Source organism: Miniopterus schreibersii, assembly GCF_964146895.1.
Source record: "Miniopterus schreibersii genome assembly, chromosome: 4".
NCBI lineage: Eukaryota > Metazoa > Chordata > Mammalia > Chiroptera > Miniopteridae > Miniopterus > Miniopterus schreibersii.
Window position 1 is genome coordinate 21,835,534 of NC_138105.1, and position 18,236 is coordinate 21,853,769.

At 35.5% G+C, this 18,236-nt stretch overlaps 1 protein-coding gene across 6 annotated transcripts in view; it reads right to left on the bottom strand.

Annotated features, from left to right (window-relative positions):
- The window catches only part of SMAD5 (SMAD family member 5), a 45,806-nt gene that overhangs the window by 13,015 nt on the left and 14,555 nt on the right, over window positions 1-18,236 (bottom strand). For all 6 annotated transcript variants that reach the window (XM_081134086.1, XM_081134087.1, XM_081134088.1 and 3 more), the window contains 3 exons: window positions 13,166-13,737; window positions 7,809-8,060; window positions 6,161-6,280 (listed from right to left, as the gene is read on the bottom strand). In XM_081134086.1, coding sequence (XP_080990212.1) covers window positions 6,161-6,280; window positions 7,809-8,060; window positions 13,166-13,568 — 775 coding nt within the window. In that variant the 5' untranslated portion in view covers window positions 13,569-13,737. The remainder of the gene's footprint in view (window positions 1-6,160; window positions 6,281-7,808; window positions 8,061-13,165; window positions 13,738-18,236) is intronic.

The following is an 18,236-nucleotide window of genomic DNA, read 5'->3' on the forward strand; positions in this document are numbered from 1 at the left end:
CAAGAATGAGAAGAAGCTTGTAGGGGAAAACTGCTAAGCAAAACTAAAAAGACAATTTTAGTTAGGAAGAAAAGAACAAAAAGAAAAGCTTTGCCTCTGCTCAAGGCAAAGGATATATTAACTGGTGACTCCAGGCACTGCAGTTTAACTCTGATTTTCCTTTTGTTACCTCTCTGTCAAAGAAAAATAGAAAACACACAAAATAGGACTGAAATGAGAAAAATCTTGGTGAAAAAACACATCTATGACGATGAGAAGACTCATGTGCCAAGTTCCTCTAAAGGGACTCAGTTGTTCAGCTGAGACAAATTGTACTCCAAGGAACACCTAACATACCACACTAACAAACGGCACTATCTGGTCTCTAGAGAATCGGGAGAAAGAAGAAAAGGAAAACGATTGTTGGGGTAAATACTGTCCGTATTTTCAGAAGGAAGATGATAATATCATTTATTGGTTATTACCTGATGCAGTATGCTAAGATCAGTACATATATTGTTTCATTCAATCAATATACTAATAATCCCTTTGCATATATTCTACTTATTTTACAAATGGAGAAACTTAGGCTTAGAGATTTTTTTAAAAAGCTACCCTAAGTTGCAAAGCAAGTAAGTAGAGATGCAGGAACTCAAATCCAGAAATTCGTGTTCCGAGACATTTTGCTCTAAATAAAGGCAGATTCTATGAATTACAAGCAAATTAGTATGACAAAATTCCTGGGTAAATTCTAAACCTTGAAAAAGCAAACACATTATTCAGATATTAACAAGACTATTGGGGAGCCTGAAATTTAACTGATTTTAGAAACATGGGGCTCCTGGAAAAATATAATGTGACAGACAGTCTTTTGGTATTCTCACAAACACATATCATACACACAAAAACACCATTCTTTTAAGAAATGGGAGAATCTTACTTCTAAACTTGTGACCAACTAAGGAGTTTAATCTCAAAACAAAGTGGCTTTTAAACCATAATGAGATACCGCCTCACACCCATTAGGATAGCTATTTTTTTTAAAAAAAGTGTTGACAAGAATGTGAAGAAATTGGAATCCTAATGTACAGCTGGTGGAAATGTAAATGGTGCAGCCACTGTGGAAAAAAGTTTGACAGTTCCTCAATAAGTTAAAATTACCATAAAACTCAGCAATTCTACTCCCAGGTATATAACTCAAACAGATACCTGTACACCAATGTTCATAGTAGCATTATTCAGAATAGCAAAAAGGTGGAAAAAAGCCCAATGTCCATCAGGTGATACAAAGGTAAATAATATGTGGTATATACATACTATATAATATTATTCAGCCTTAAAAAGGAATGAAATTCTGTTACAGGCTACAACATGGATAAACCCTGAAAACATTATGCTAAGTGAAATAAGCCAGACACAAAAGGACAGATACATTTTATATGATTCCACTCAGGGAACTAGAATAGGCAAATTCACAGAGACAGAAAGCAGAATGGTAGTTACCCAAGGGGCAGAAGAAGGGAGAATGGGGAATTATTGTTTAATGGACACAGAGTTCTGTTTGAGATCATGAAAACGTTCTAGATATGGATAATAGTGATAGTTGCACAACACTGTGGATGTACTGAATGTTACCGAATTGTACACTTTAACAAGAGTCCACAAAGTACACAAAGCAAAAGCCAACTTGAAAACAGAAGTAAATAATTCAATAGCAATAGTTGGGAACTTCAATCTCCCACTCTCAATAATTGATAAAACATTTAGAAATAAATTAAGACAAAAGACCTGAACAATACTATCAACCAACTTGATCTAACTGAAATCCATAGATCCTATTCCTATGACATCAGAATACACAGTTTTTTCAAAGGCACATGAAATATTCTCTAGAGTAGACCATATGCTCTGCCAAGTGTTGGCAAATGTTTTCTGCTCACCAAATACTGCAACATATAAAAAGGATTATATACCATTATCAAGTGGAATGCAAACATTCGGTTTTGCAAGCCACATACTATCTTTGCCACATAGTCTTCTTCTTTAACAACCCTTTAATAATCTAAATACCATTCTTAGGTCACAGGCTGTACAAAAACACGTATATAACAAGTTGCAATAAATATTTAAAAACTGAATACAAAGTATATTCAATGCCTACCATGGAATTAATTTGAGAGATTCTGAAATATTTGAAAATTGATTAACATGCAACTAAATAATCCAAAAGTCAAACAAGAAATTATAAGGGAAATTTTAAATATTTTTAACTTAACAAAAATGAAAACAAAACATATCGAAATTTATGTGATACAACTAAAGGAGTGGTTAGAGAGAAATTAATGGTTTTTAACAGCTATGTTAAAAAAGAACAAATCAGATCAATAACCTAAAATTCCACCTTAAGAAATTATAAAAGAAAAGCAAACTAAACCTAAAGTAAGCAGAATAAAAGAAATAATATAGACTAGAGTAGGAATCAATAAAAAAAAAAGTTGGTTCTTTCAAAAGGTCAACAAAATTGGCAATCCTTTAGCCAAACCAACAAAGAAAAAAACGAACAAGATGCCAATTTCCAAAATCAGGAATGAGACGTAACTACCAACCCTACGGAAATCAGAAATATTACAAAGATACTATGAGAAACTTTATGCCAACAAATTAGACAATTTGAAAGAAATGAATAAACTTCCAGAAAGACAGAAATTACCAAAACTGACTCAAGAAAAAGCATTCACCCTAAATAGAGCCATATAATTTTTAAAAATTGAATCAGTTTTTAAAATCTTCCCACAAAGAAAAGTCTAAGCACCAATGCCTTCACTGGTAGATTTTATCAAATATTTAAAGAAGAAATAATACCAGTATTTTACAAACTCTTCTAAAAATAGGAGAAAACACTTCCCAAGTCACTCCATGAGGCCATTATTACCCCAATACCAATGTCAAAGATATCACTAGAAAACTACAGACCAATATCACTTATGAGTATACAAGCAAAAATCCTCAACAAAATATCAGTAAACCTAATACAACAATATATAAAAAAGGATTATAAACCCTGACCACATGGGATTTATCCCTGAAATATAAGGCTGGTTTAACATCAGAAAATCCATTCATGTAATACACCCTATTACTCAAAAAAGGACCAAAAACACACATGATCATCTCAATAGATATAGAAAAGGCTTTTGAAAAACCCAACACCCATTCATGATAAAAACTTCTCAACAAACTAGGAATAAAAGAGAACTAATAATTTACTGGCTAGACCCTCCAGAACAATGTTGAATAGAAGTAAGAGTGACAGACATCCTTGCCTTGTTTCCAAGTGTATGGGGAAAGCAATTCAGTCTTTTTTATGAAGATACATGAAGATACATGAAGATAGCTGTAGGTTTTTCATATATGCCCTTTAATAAGACAGAAAGAAGTCAAAGGCATCCAGGTTGAATAGGGAAAAATACTGTTTTTTTATCCATAGACAGCATATTCCTGTATTCAGATGTCTCTACAGGTTGAATAGGAAAAAATACTGGTTTTTATCCATAGACAGCATACTTCTGTATTTAGATGTCTTTAAGGAATCCACATATGCACACATAAAAAATCCATTATTAGAACTAGTCAATGAACTCAACAAGGTTACAGGTTACAAGATTAATATATAAAAATCAATTGTATCCCTAGCCTGTTTGGCTCAGTGGTTAGAGCATCGGCCTGTGGACTGAAGGGTCCCGGGTTTGATTCTGGCTAAGGGTACGTACCTCAGTTGCAGGCTCAATCCCTGGCCCCAGTCACCAATTGATGTGTCTCTCTCACATCAATGTCTCTCTCTCCCGTCCATCTCTCTCTCTCCCTTCCACACTCTCTGAAAAGCAATGAAAAAAATATCCTCGGTGAGGATAAATAAAATCAATTGTATTTCTATATACTAATAAAGAATAATCCAAACATGAAATTAAAAAAATTCCAATCACTTAGGAATAAATTTTAAAAAAGCAGACATGAAAGGCTTTTATACTGAAAACTGAGATCTAAATAAATGGAGAGAGATTCCACGTTCGTGCACTGGAAGATGATGGCAAATTTCCCTAAACTGATCTAGCAATGTGAACTCAACAAAATCCAAAGAGGGGTTTTGTGGGGGAAAGAAATAGAGAAACTGATACTAGAATGACATGAAAATGCCAAGAACACAGAATACCCAACAATTTTAAAAGAGAGAGAGTTGAAGGACTCAAGCTTCTCGTTTGCAAAGCTCACATACAGCTTTAATAATCAAGACTATGAGGTATAGCTATACAGGTCAATGAGTAAAACAGTGTCCTGAAATAAATGCTAACTTTTTAAAAATACGTTTTTATTGATTTTAGAGAGAGAGGAAGGAAGAGGGAGAGGGAGAGAGGGAGAGAGAAACATCAATTGGCTGCCTCCTGCATGCCCCCTACTGGGGATTGAGCCCAAAACCTGGCATGTGCCCTGACCAGGAACTGAACCAGCGACCTTTTGGTGAATGGGACGACATTCAACCAATTGAGCCACATCAGCCAGGGCAATGCTAACTCTTATGTAACTGATTTCTGAAAAAAAAATGCCAATGCAATTCAATAAAGAAATTATGCTCTTTTCAACAAACACAATGCTAGAACCAACTGGATGTCTACATGCACAAAGATGAATCTAGACCTTTATCATACAAAAAGCTTAACTCAACAGGAATCATATACCTAAACGTTAAGAGCTAAGCTATAGAACTTCTAGGAGAAAACACATAAGAAAATTTTCATGACTTTGGGATAGCCAAAAATTTCTCAGGTGCAACATCAGAAAAGAAAAAAACTGTTAAACTGGACTTCATCAAAATTAAAAACTTTTGTGCTTCAAAAGATACCAGTAAGACAAAAGACAACCCACAGACTGCAAAAATATTTGCAAATCAGTTATCTGATAACGGACTTCTATCCAGAATATATAAAGAACAATTACAATGCAATAATAAGACAAACAAAGCAATTTAAAAATGGGTAAAAGATTTAAATAAACATTTCACCAAAGAAGATACATGAATGGTTAATAAGTACATAAAAAATGTTCAACATCATTACTCATTAGGGAAATGCAAACTAAAACCACAACGAGACAGCATTTTATACCTACTAGAATGGCTATAATAAAAAAATAGAAAATAACAAGTATAAGAGTACATGGTACCCAGCCAGGCGTGGCTCAGCGGTTGAGCATCAACCTAGGATCCAGGAGATTGCGGTTCGATTTCCAGTCAGGGCACATGCTCAGGTTGCAGGCCCAATCCCCAGTCGGGGACATGCAGAAGGCAGCCGATCAATGACAACTCTCCTATCATTGATGTTTCTATCTCTCTCTCCGTCTCTCCCTTCCTCTCTCTGAAATCAATAAAGATATATTTAAAAAAAAAAAAAAAAGAGTATGTGGAGAAATTGGAACCTTCATATGTTACTGGTAAGAATGGAAAATGGCCCTTCCACTTTGGAGAAACTTGGCAGTTTTTCTTAAATAGTTAACTTATCATATGACTCAGAAATTCCACTCTTGGTATCTACCCAAGAAAATGAAAAATAGTGTCCACACAAAGACTTATATACTAATGCTCATAACAGCATTGTTTATACTAACCAAAAACTGGAAACAGTTCATATGTCCACCAACTGGTGAATGGATAAAAAAAAAATGTGGTACATCCACATAATGGAATGCTTGTTTAACAATAAAAAGAAACTACTGATACATGCAACAACATAGATGAACCTTGAAAACATGATGCTGAGTGAAAAAAGCTAGATGCAAAAGAGTATACAATGTTACTCTATTTATATGAAATGTTCAGAAAAGGCAAATCTACAGATATAGAAAACAGATTAGAGGGCCTCTGAAGATGGGTCTGGGAGTGGGTACAGGCTACAAAACAGACACAAGGGATATTTTGAAAGGGTTATGGAAATGCTCTAAAACTCCACTGTCGTAATGGTGTAAAACTTTATATATTTACAAAAACTGTTGACTCATACACTTAAAATGGATAAGTTTTATGATATATAAATTATATCTCAATAAAGCTATTTTTTAAAAGTGGCTAAGAAGTTAAGATGCAAGCAAACAAAAGAGCAAGAACAACAAAATAAACATGGCATTTTCTTACCTCTGCTGGATATACTGGGCATAATCTGAGGAATCATATTATTGCTTGTATCCATAGGCTGGGAATTATCTTGGCCCATCTGATCATCTGGTGGCATATAGGCAGGAGGAGGGGTATCAGCTAAGAGGAAGAAAATGAGACAAGTTAAATTCCCAAAAGAATAGTTAAAGTCTTCGTCCTGTTCAAAGTTATCCTAAAAGCATTTAAAAATTCATGTTTACCAGCAGAGTTCGTTAATGAATATCACAGACACACAAAAATGAAGGATGCTATCTTAGCGCAAAGGAAAAGGAAAAAAGACAGCACGACTATTAGCTACTGAAAACCTACTGTAAGTCCACATATATTTGGGATAATCAGTATAGTAAGATTAATGCTAAAACTCACTAAAATATAATTCAAGGTCAAGAAATTCACCTTTATTTGCTTAGAATCATATGCTCTGAGAAACTGCAAACACTGGAAAGCAATCTGAAGGACACAATTTTCCTAGTATGGGTATGTATCTATAGACACTTTTAAATTATCAACCTCATCACATACTGTTTATTGTTATTTAAAACTGGAAAATAAAACTATGCTCCTTCAAAATTTGCCATCACTACTAAGAGCAGCTGTCTTAATTTTTTGCAACACCTTAAAAGGGCTGTTATGCCTTATTAAATGGCTAGGTAATTCTCTCAGGAAATGGAATGCAATTAGAAAATCTTTTGAGTTCCAACACATATGGCTGAAATTCTTTGCAAAAGCTATAGCTATAATTCCCTGTCTCAGTAACTATAAAGACTGAATATAATTTGTCTTTCAACCCCAAGGTTTGTACAAGATAATATTTTGAAACAAGAGCTACAATAAAAACTGAATCTAGGAAAGAGTATGAAAATTAGCTTTTGAACAAATACCTAACAGCAAGTTAAATGTTTGGTACTTAATTCCTCTTCAAAAAAACAAAACAGAACAACATCAATTGATATTTTGCTACAGAGAAGCCACAAAGAATATACTTACATATGACTCCGCCTGCAATAGGCATTCAAATATTTGACAGAGTGACAAAAGATGTGTCTGCACATGACTTGACATACCATTAACAAGTTAGAAACATGATAAATTATAATCTACTTATCTTTCTCCAGGCAAATCAGTTAGTCAGTTATCTAATTAAAGATAACTGGAATTCATTTTAACCTTTCAAAGTCTAAAATGATTTGACGAACAATGTAGTAAAGTTCAAAAAGTACAGACTTTAAAGTCAAACAAACTTGGGTCTGAACCTCCATTTATTAGCTGTGTGACCTGAGGCAAGGTACTTAAACTCTTGGAATTAGTATCAATTTATTTTTCCATCTGTAAAACAGGAATAATATCTCTCTCACATGTTGAAGATTAAATTCAATGTAATATCTTTCATTACAATATCAGTTATAAAAGGCGCTCAATAAATGGGACTTAGTATTATATGAAAATATGTAAACATACGGTATTTGGCAAAATAAAATCCAAAACTCTTCTGTAAATCAATTACCAAAGAATACAGAGTCTGACATAGCTAGCTCTTAGCATAGAGCAGTTCACCCAGAGGGCCAGCAGTATAACTACTGCTGATTCTTAGGGTTTATTTTTTTGTATCAATAAAATAAATTCTTACCTGGGAGCTGAAATGGACTTCCTGGTCCAGAACTTGCTGGGGAGTTGGGATACGTGCTGCTAGCAGGAGAAGGGGGATAGGGGCTATTTGGAGATAAGGGAAAAGGAGTGTTGTTGGGCTGGTGGAAAGAATCTGGAAAAGTTGCATTTTGTGGCATATGCGGTTCATTGTGGCTCAGGTTTCTAAACTGAACCAGAAGGCTGTGTTGTGGATTGAATTCATTATGACGAGGCACTAATACTGGAGGTAAGACTGAAAGGCAAAAATCAAAAGTCATCTGTCAGCAACAACTAAAGCAAATATCTCATGCACATTAAGGGGTACATGGAAAGGATTCAGTTAAGACTGTAAACCCATTATACAATTCACTTATGGGAAGGACTGCTTTGTAGAACCTTGAATCTATTTACATAATAAGGAAACCAAAAACTCTCTAAGCATTTAGCATGTATAAAGTACTCTGGAAGACAGAACACCCAGGAAAGATATCATTCCTGTTCTACAGGAGATAAGGCATATTTTAAAACCATAATACAAAAAAACATTAATGCAATAAGAGTTCAACAAAGGTGAGTACTTCCAGCTGGTAATGAATCAAACAAAATATTGTGGAAAAGATAGTATCTGACTGGACCTTAAAGAACTAGGAGGCTTTCACAAGGGAGTGCTAAGGGTGGGGAGAATCAAGGAGGAGATGGGGAGATTCCAGGAGTGAAATGAGAAAGGATCAACAGCTGGCCTAGCCACTGAACCAGGAAGCAAGACGGAGAGACTGAAGTTGAGTTCAGCTGTATAGACATCCTGAAAGCCTCCATGTTTCCAATTCTGAACATTTCATGTTTCTTAGTTTGAGAGATCTCACATTTTATGTTCTTCAGTAAAGTTTTCCCTACTCAAAATAATAACCTTTCCTATGTATAAGTCTTCAATCAAAATCAATTTTCTAAACATGACCATAATGAAAATCTATACAACAAAGCCTAAACATTTTAAGAGATACATTTTTAAAACAATACACTTTATTTACACATTCACTTTCTCTAAAGACCCCAGTGATCAAGCGCATACAAATATCTGATTACCTTTCACCACAGGAATCAGAAACAAACCTAATTTCTTCAAACTCTTACTGTACCAGTTCATCTCTTCTACAGCTTTCCTACACTTGTCAATGTAATTTCACTTCTGAAAATCTCTTTGACATCATTCAGCAGCAATAAAATCCATCTGTTTTTAAGTTTACTAGGTCATCCTTCTCCTTCCAGAAGCAGGATGTACCTGAGGAATCAGAGCTCTTATCTGTACTGTTGTTCTTTTTTTTTGGTCTCTTTTTATTTTACTGAACTAGTGTTGTAATTATGCTGGTAATATCTGTTTACAACTATTTGTATTCTACTGTGTATTACCAACTGCTGTCCCTCTCACAGACTGATGGGACAGCTCGCTGCCACAGGAGAGTAGGAGGGCATTAGACAGTAAAAAGTTCTATGTTTAGCTAACTAGCAATCTGAAAGACTTAGTAAAATAACTACTTAAGTATTCAATCCAGTAAGGGTTTCTTCACTTTATTTTTTTAAAGGCAGAGCTAAAATCATTGACTTCTCTCTTATTTGTATATCTATACACATTTTTTAGTAATTATTTACATCCAAAATAATGCATGGATAGTTTTAAAACACAGATACTACAAGAGATTATAATAAAAACAGCAACTTCTAAGTCTCCTCATATATTGCTTCCAGAGACAAATATAAACTCTTAGCCAATTTTTTCTAATACTTTATGTACTGCTAGATAATGTTTATATTACTATTATTGATTTCAAGACATTATTTGTACACCTGCTGTTATGGCAAATGAAGTAGCTTTCTTAATCTCATTCTAACCTGCTCCCACTCCCCTTCCCCACAATAATAAAGTTATATTAAAAAATTTTTGTTAAATTAATATCCATTGTTTATATAAAGATTATGCATTGTTGAGCTAAGTATGTACTAAGATTACATTTTTTTGTGAAGAGTGCTTATACTACAGTTAATTATTGCCTTGTTCCTTCATTTGCTTAATCATATTTACCACTAATATTTCCAGAAGTCCAACAGATCAGTCACATTCCTATCAATATTATTTTCCAGATGCCACAAAATAAACCAAAAAGTACACTGATTCCATTTTTTCCCCCGGATTGTCCATCCTTTTGCTAAAATCTAGACTGGTTGCTACTTAAGTCTCCTGCAAATTTGAAGTCCTTGGACTTCCATTCTTTTCTCTCCTGTTGGATCTCATTTCCTGGACCTCATCTTCCTCAATTAACTGCCTAAGAAACAGTGTGTAAATTCTGAGTCCTTGCATATACAATAGGTCTTGCCTTTTATAGAGGGCAACCTGGGTTGGCCCTCTATGTTTCTTTTCCAACTATCCTCCATCTTTTTTAATTTTTTTGTAATACTTTCTGGCTCCACTATATATTAGCAATGTGATCTTGTATAAGTTACTTCCCTTGGTTTCCTTATCTGTGAATTTATTAGGTTTTAAAATGTTAGTACCATTTTCTAACCCTATGAAGAAATAACCTCATAGTATTAGAAAAGTGCCCAGTCCATAAGTGCTCAATAAATGTGTATTACTATTACAGTTACTACTACTACCACTTTATTAATACTAGTACCATAAAGTGATCCATCCTGTATCATAGATGCTTGATTCACTTGCTTAAGCATACCAGAGCTATGCCCCAGTCTTTTCTATAGAATGAATCATGGCTGAGAAAAATGGATTATAAAAACTAAAACATTTCTATAGGGGGAATAGCTGCGCCTATGGGGGAATACACTATATTCCTAGACTTTTTTCCCAGCAACTCCTAGAAAATATCAAGCTAGGGAGTTTTTCAGACTACGCTTCTCTATTAAATCCACACATCTTCCTTTCTTCATCAACTCCTTCAGGCTACAGATTTCTTTAGATTCAATGAGAAATTGAGAATCACCTCAAATACCAATTAAAGCCCTTAAACTGAACTTTCTCTGACAACACCATCCCTGCTATTCTTTTTGCTAGTCTCCACATTCAGTATTATTTTCACAGCCTTTTTACCATACTGGGCTTCTATTATCTCCATGTAAAACTCCCTGTGGCACAGACTCCAGGGTGACTACCATAACTACCATCTCTGTGTACCATTCTTGTAGAATCCCCTCCCTTTAAGTGTATTACCTGTGATTTGCTTCTAACCAACAGAATATGGCAAAACTAATAGGATGTATGTGATAACATTCCGTAAGAATATGCCTTCCAGCAAAAAGACCCTCTCTCTTCTACCAGCTTTGAAGAAGTAAGCTGTCATGGATGTGCACTATCTATGAAGAGGTCATGTGGCAAACAAAGGAAGGCAGCCTCCAGGTGACAACTAGCAAGAGTCCAACAGCCTGCAAGGAACTGAATCTTGTCAATAATCACAGGAGCTGACAAGCAGATCCTTCCCTAATTGAGCCTGATGAGGTCCAAGCCCTGACCAACACAAAAGACCCAGTTAAGTGGTGCCTAGACTCCTGACCCACAGAAACTATGAGATAATAATGTGTATTAAGCCACTTAACTTGTGGTAGTTTGTTATGCAGCAGTAGATAACTAATGCATGCAGCTAGTATCTCAGTTTATACAATTCACTCATTACAAAAACTATTTACTGAGCACAATCTCTAAAGTGCCAGGTAATATTACTATTGTAGGCACTGGGGATGCAATACAGAATGAGATAGAGGAAGGTCCTGCTCATGTCAGTCAATAAACAAAATAAATGTCTAACACAATGTCACGTAATGATGCAGGTATCTGAGCAAGCACTGAATGGAGTGAGAAAATGTGCCATATAAAGATCCTGGGAGAAGAGTACTGTAAGTAAGAAAACAGCAAGAAAAAAGCCTAGATGCAGGAATATGGCAGGTCCAAAGAATAGAGGAAGTCTGACAGGTCATGTAGGGTCTCGTAGAAATTTGCTCTAAGTGTAATAGAGGGCAGGGATTGACGTGATTTGGTATATATTTTAAACTATCACTCTATCTGCTATATAGAAAACAGACTGGGTTGGAGAGGAACAAAAAGAGGCAGACAGATCAATTAGAAGACTACTGCAGGTGAAAGATGATGATACTCTGTACTGGAACCGTGGTATCAGAGATGGTGAGAGATGATATTATCAAGATATATTCTGGAGGTACAGCAAAGAGTATTTGCTCACAGCTCAAACACAGGACTTCAAAGAGAAAAATCAAAGATGCTTATAAGTAGCTACTGCAGGAATGCTGGTGCCACTGACTTCAATAAGAAAAACTGGAGAAACAAATGACTTGGTGGGAGAAAAAATCAAAAGTCTTATTTAGACATTAAATATATGTTTACTGGACATATTCAGGTGGAAATATCAAGTAGGCAACTGGATACAAGTCTAAATCTTAGAAGAAAGGTTGACTTTGGAGTTCTAAATGTTAGCGTGAGGTAATAGATGGTTTCAAGACGTGACAGAATGAGAGCACACTTAGAGGAAAGATACATGGAGAAATTGTCTAGAGACTAAGTCCTGTGAAAATAGGAAAATAAACCAACAAAGCAGCTAAGCACAAACAGGAAACTATAGTGTTTCAGGAGCCAATAAAAAAAAAGTTTTGAGTGAGAGGGAAGGAAAGCAACTATATCAAATGATGTTGGGAAGGCAAACAAGATGAGGACTGAGAATGACTGACCCCTCTATCTGTAAGAAGGCAGTCCCTAGTGATCTTGACAAGTCAAATGGTAGAGAAGAAAGACTAACTGGAGGGGTGTCAAGGAAGAATGGGAGGAAAGAAATGTGAAGATAATAAAAATGGACACTCCTCTAAAAGAACTAGAGGAAATAGTGCAGAAGATTGGGGGTGAGGAGGTATGAGGCCAAGACAGGAATTCTTTTTTAACTTTCAGTTTAGGATGGGCAGTATTATGACATCCTTATAGCTCTCACAAATAGTCAAATAGAGAGGAAAAATATAATGCTGGGGAAAAGTTCTTAAATAGACAAAAAGGAGTGGGATGTAGTATGCACATGGAGCTTAGGCCTTAGATCAAATAGAGACAGGTCATTCACAGGAATGGCAGAGAGTACATATAACTGACTCCTTAATAATGAGTTAGAGGTAAGCCACTTGGGAGCTATATCATCTATATGTAAAAAGCTGAATTCAAAATCCAGTATTCCTTCCAAAATTAAAATCTTTAAGAAGAAAAACACAAGGCTAATATAACCTTTTAATTACTAAATCAGGTTAAACGCAAATCAGCAAGAGAGAAGTTTTTTTAATTCTTCTCAACGGAGTAAAACCTACCTGGACTCTCCACTCTCTTATAGTGGTATGGGTTGATACAAACTTCTTTTTGCTTAGATCCAAAAGGAAATTCACAAATATCCAATGGTTTTAGCTCATGATGACTCTGCAAATCAGGCCAGCGCCAAACACGACAATATATAACGTGGGGTAAGCCTTTTCTGTGAGAAACCTGCAGGCGTCCATCTAAAGATCGGGGAATAGTGACACATTTGCTTGGCTGTCCTGGACTACTCAAGGCTTTCTCCAGTTCCTCCATGGCACCCTTTTTCTTTTTTAGCTTTTTCACCAAAGCATCAACTGCCTTTTCTGCCCATTTCTCCTCTTCATCACCTTGCTTCCAGCCCAACAATCGCTTTACTGCTGGACTAGTAAAAGAAAACAAGCTGGCCATTGACGTCATTTGATATAAATCTTCAGAGACCTTCCTGCAACTCAAAGTCAGTGGCTACTGAATGAACAGATCACAGATGAAAAGTCATACACGGGTCCTAAGCAGAAGTTCCAATTAAAAAGGGAAGAGGGACATTTATCTTCTTAACTGCCATAAGCTTCTTTCACTGGTTCAAGTCCTGAAAGAGAAAGGAGGAAAGGATAAGATCCCTAATTTAAAGAATGCAATTAACATACATTAAAATCAACATAATTGAAAAGTATGTTATTTTTATATAAGAGCAGAAAAGCATTACAAAGTAAAACAAAAAAGCCTAAGTCTAGAAAGAAAAATTTTCTCTAAAGTCCTGTGACTACTCAATTTCTTCTTCATAATATGAACAAATAATTCACAGGCAATGCCAAGGGATAACCAATAGCAAAAACAGGTTGCTCTGCTTTCTACTTATTATCCAACAATACAACAGCATCTAGATTTTAATTTTGTTGGTCAGGCTAGTAAGCCCCCAAATGGCCGCCTAAGGTTTGATTCTGAAGTACTTTTCTTCATTGAAACCCATGTTACATGCTATGTCAATTTTGAACATGATATGTCCTGATTTGAACAAAAATCTAGCTCTTCCCTAAGGTCATTATTCTCTTTAAAATGTTTCACAGACATAAGGTTTGGGCAAAAGGCATGGTCTTATTCAATCACATTATTAGATGCAAATTTTATTAAAGGTTGTCATAAGACAAAATGTACCAAGCCCTCAAATAAATCCTCACATACATCATTGCCAGAAAAATGGAAAGTATCTATTTTTTAAACTAAGAATGCAAAATAAATTTAAAGAGAATTCAAAGTTTAACCCAGAAAAGGACAGTTAATAATTTTATAATTCCTACTGCCTTTTGTGATATTTTAAGCATGTTAAGTTAATGAACCTGCTCCAGGCAGACCACTACTCTGCACCATTAAGAAGCTCTTCGAGTTGATGACAAGAGGAAGTGATGTGCAATGGCACTCCACTGATAAGAATGGGTAAAATCCCCTGTGGTGACTACACAGACAACTACAGACAATGAGCAACCAGTGAAGTAGCAGGAGTATGCTGGAAAAAAGTTGTCAATAATAAAAGATGCTTCCTTTCTTGTGCCTAAAATTGCCAAATACAGCTGCAGCTCTCCTGTGACAAATTCTAGCATCAGGACTATTCTGTATTGAGGGTGCATCTTCCCAGAAAAGAATGTATGTGCTCAGTTAAAATCCAGTTAAACATAAAGTAAAATAAAACTGAATTAAATTCAACAAATAATTATTGCTTGTTATGTGCCACTTACTGTGAACAGCGATAATAGTGCTTTAAAAACAAAAAGCCATAGCAAATAGATCTCATCTTCAGAGCCAACTGATTCATTCATTCAGCATATACTTACTGAGAGCCTACTATGTGCCAAGCACTGTTCCTGGCACTAATCAATTAGTAGTAGCTATCTAGACTGCTTTGTTGCTATGTTAGAACCATGGGGAGAAGGGTGCAGAGAAGTGAGAATATACTCTTTACATATGAATAAATATGCCCAATCCTACATAGGATAATTTTTGCCAGGTAAGTAAAACTGGCTACATTAAACTGCAGCTCTATAACAAAGAATGAAAACACATTTTTCAGTAATAGGTCTCGGACTATAAAGTGTTATGTACTAAACAAACTTTAAGAAGGGCTGATCTCAGTTGTAGCTACATCAAGGACATAGGATATAAGTCATCTGAATCAGAAAGTAAAGGCATGGCTGGGTTGTGTAAGCTGAGCAGGGAAATTTCAAAGACAAAAGGATATAAACAAAAAAAGTTATGAGAAGACATGAATAGAGCATTTCCTACGACAGAAAGGAGAGAGGCCTGGCTGAGTGAGATCTTATTCAGCAATATTGGAATATAACGGAGGCTAGACAGGATAATGCATGTGTGTGTGAGAGAGTATATATGTGCAATGGAGAGATACAATGAAGGGGGAGACAAAAGGAGTGGAGTTTAAAGACCAGATACTAGATTAGTAGTTAACCACTACAAAGTGCTTAATAAATGTTAACTACTAATCTAGTCTCATCACCATTATCATCATCATTATTATTTTTAAATACTAACCATATTATGTACTAAAGAAAAAACAAAGGAAGTTAAAGTTACCTCTGGGGAGAGGCAATAGAGAGGAATCCTGTGTGATTTATTCTATCTACTTCTGTATTGTTCTAACCTTTTAACGAAAGGAATCTATTAATACATCACTTGCATAATGCTAAAATAAAAAGAGTACTTAATCTACAACAAATTATGATGAACAGAATGGGGTTAAGAGTGCTGGTACAAAACAGGAGAAACTAATGCATGCTAGTAAAAGTCACGATGGTGATTACCCTTTGAAGGAAAGGGTGAGGGTATTAACTAGAAGGGAACCTGAGGGTTTCTGCCGTCCTGGTAAAGTTCTGCTTCTCATTTTGGGTGATTAAATGGGAGAGTTCAGCTTGTGAAAATTCAGCTCGCTGGATAGATAAGATGTGTACACTTTTCTGTATGATTTAAAACTATTTTCTCCCCATCATCAGTTCCCTTTCTCACAAGCAATCCCTTTCATTTACATGTTTTATGTCCTTTCAAAAATATTTTGCATAAATACAAGCAAATACAAATATATATAAAAATCTTTTTTTACACAGTGCTATACTAAAAAGAAAAAAAGGCAGTTACAGAAAAATGTACAGTGTATCTTCAAGACCTTTCCATATCAACATAGAAAGAGCTTCCACATTATTCACAGAATTCCAGTGTGAAAATAATCTTAAAAGTACATCAACCATGTCATTCCCCTGCTCAAAAATTATCCAGTGGCTTCCCATTACACTCAATATCCAAATTCCCTAACATCACTTTATAGGATCTACATGATCTGGCCTTTGACTTCTCCAAACTCATTTCTTACCATCCTCCTACCTAACTTTGCACTCAACTATGCTTGACTTCTTTCCATTTCTCAAGTGTTCCAGGGTCATTCCTATCTGAAGGCCTTTGCACTTGATGTTCCCTCCCCTGGCATTTTCTTTTCCCAGATCTTAACATGACTTACTCTCTCAATTAATTCAACTGCTCAGATGTCACCTCCTGAAAAAGGACTTCCTTGAACATTTCATTTAAAATAGCTTACATCCCACCCCCACATCATTCTCTATCATTTGACCCTCCTCGATTTTCTATCATGGAACTTAACCTAACCAGGCATTACATTATCAATTTTACCAATTTATTATATGTCTTCCCCCCTGAAATGTTATTAGGCAGGTAGCCTCATCTTCCTTATCCACCATCATATTCCCTACACCTAGAACAGTGCCTATTTATTAAATAAATGAGTTTTTTTTAATTTTGTGAAATATGCATGCCTTTATAAGAGCATCTGTATAAATTTTTTTTTTAATGTTGTTTATGGATAAACATAGATACAGTAATGGAATAAAAGTATGCATGGAGCCTGGCTGGGCGTGGCTCAGCAGTTGAGCCTTGACCTAGGATCCAGGAGACGGCGGTTCGATTCCTGGTCAGGGCACATGCCTGGGTTGCAGGCTCAATCCCCAGTTGGGGGTGTGCAGGAGGCAGCCGATCAGTGACTCTGTCACCACTGATGTTTCTCTCTCTCTCTCTCTCTCTCTCCCCCCCTTCCTCTCTCTTGAATCAATAAAGATACATTTTTTTTAAAAGTATGGATGGAAATGATACATACCAACCTCAGGGTACTGAATACTGACTTACAAAAGAAGGAAAGAAGGATGAAGAAAGGATGGGAAAGATTTAGCTGTGTTTCTTATAAAACTCGATTTGAAGAAAATCTGGCAAATCATAAGATGTTATTTTCTCTGCTTTTCTGTGTTTAAATGTTTCATAACTCAAAAAATTCACTATTTTTAATTTTTAAAAAGTAATCTAATGAAAACAGAAGGTCAGATTCTGTCCTTTACTAGGTATATGACCATGACCAGGTATCACTCTTTCTAAGCCTATAAACTTTTCTGGACAGTAGGTATAATGGTTCCTAAGACACTGAAATGATGAAGTAATAAAGTAGTGTGTGTGTATGTGTCTACATGAGGAAGATTACACACATGTAATAGATACTTTATAAACCGAAAAGTGCTATTCAAATTTGAATTATGATCATCAGTGTTCAAAGGAAGAAGAGTCAAGACTTCAAAGCCTGGTTAGATTTAGTCTCAATCCAACGTACCCACCACTGTACCACTGTACCCAGTTTCTGATCCAATCCAAATCCCTGCACCTCTGCCCATCTGTGTCTTCTGAGAGAAATCTCACCATCCTTAATGATAAACTCAAATCTACCCCCTTTGGTGAAGAATTCTTCACCCTAAAGAGGCTATGGCCATTTATTATACTTATTATAATTAATGAATAATATCTTAAGTGGTAAAAATATATCTTAATTTCCCAAATGGAATACAAAATCCTCCCAGGAAGACATCTTCAGCACCTGGCATTATGCCATGTCCCATGCCACATACTAAGGGAATATATAATGAATGGTCATTGATTTTTCTATCAACTGTACCTTGCAATTAAAAAGATAACTTCAAATTTTAAATCCAGGTGACTAAGATAATGACAATTCCATTAATAGAATTAAGGATA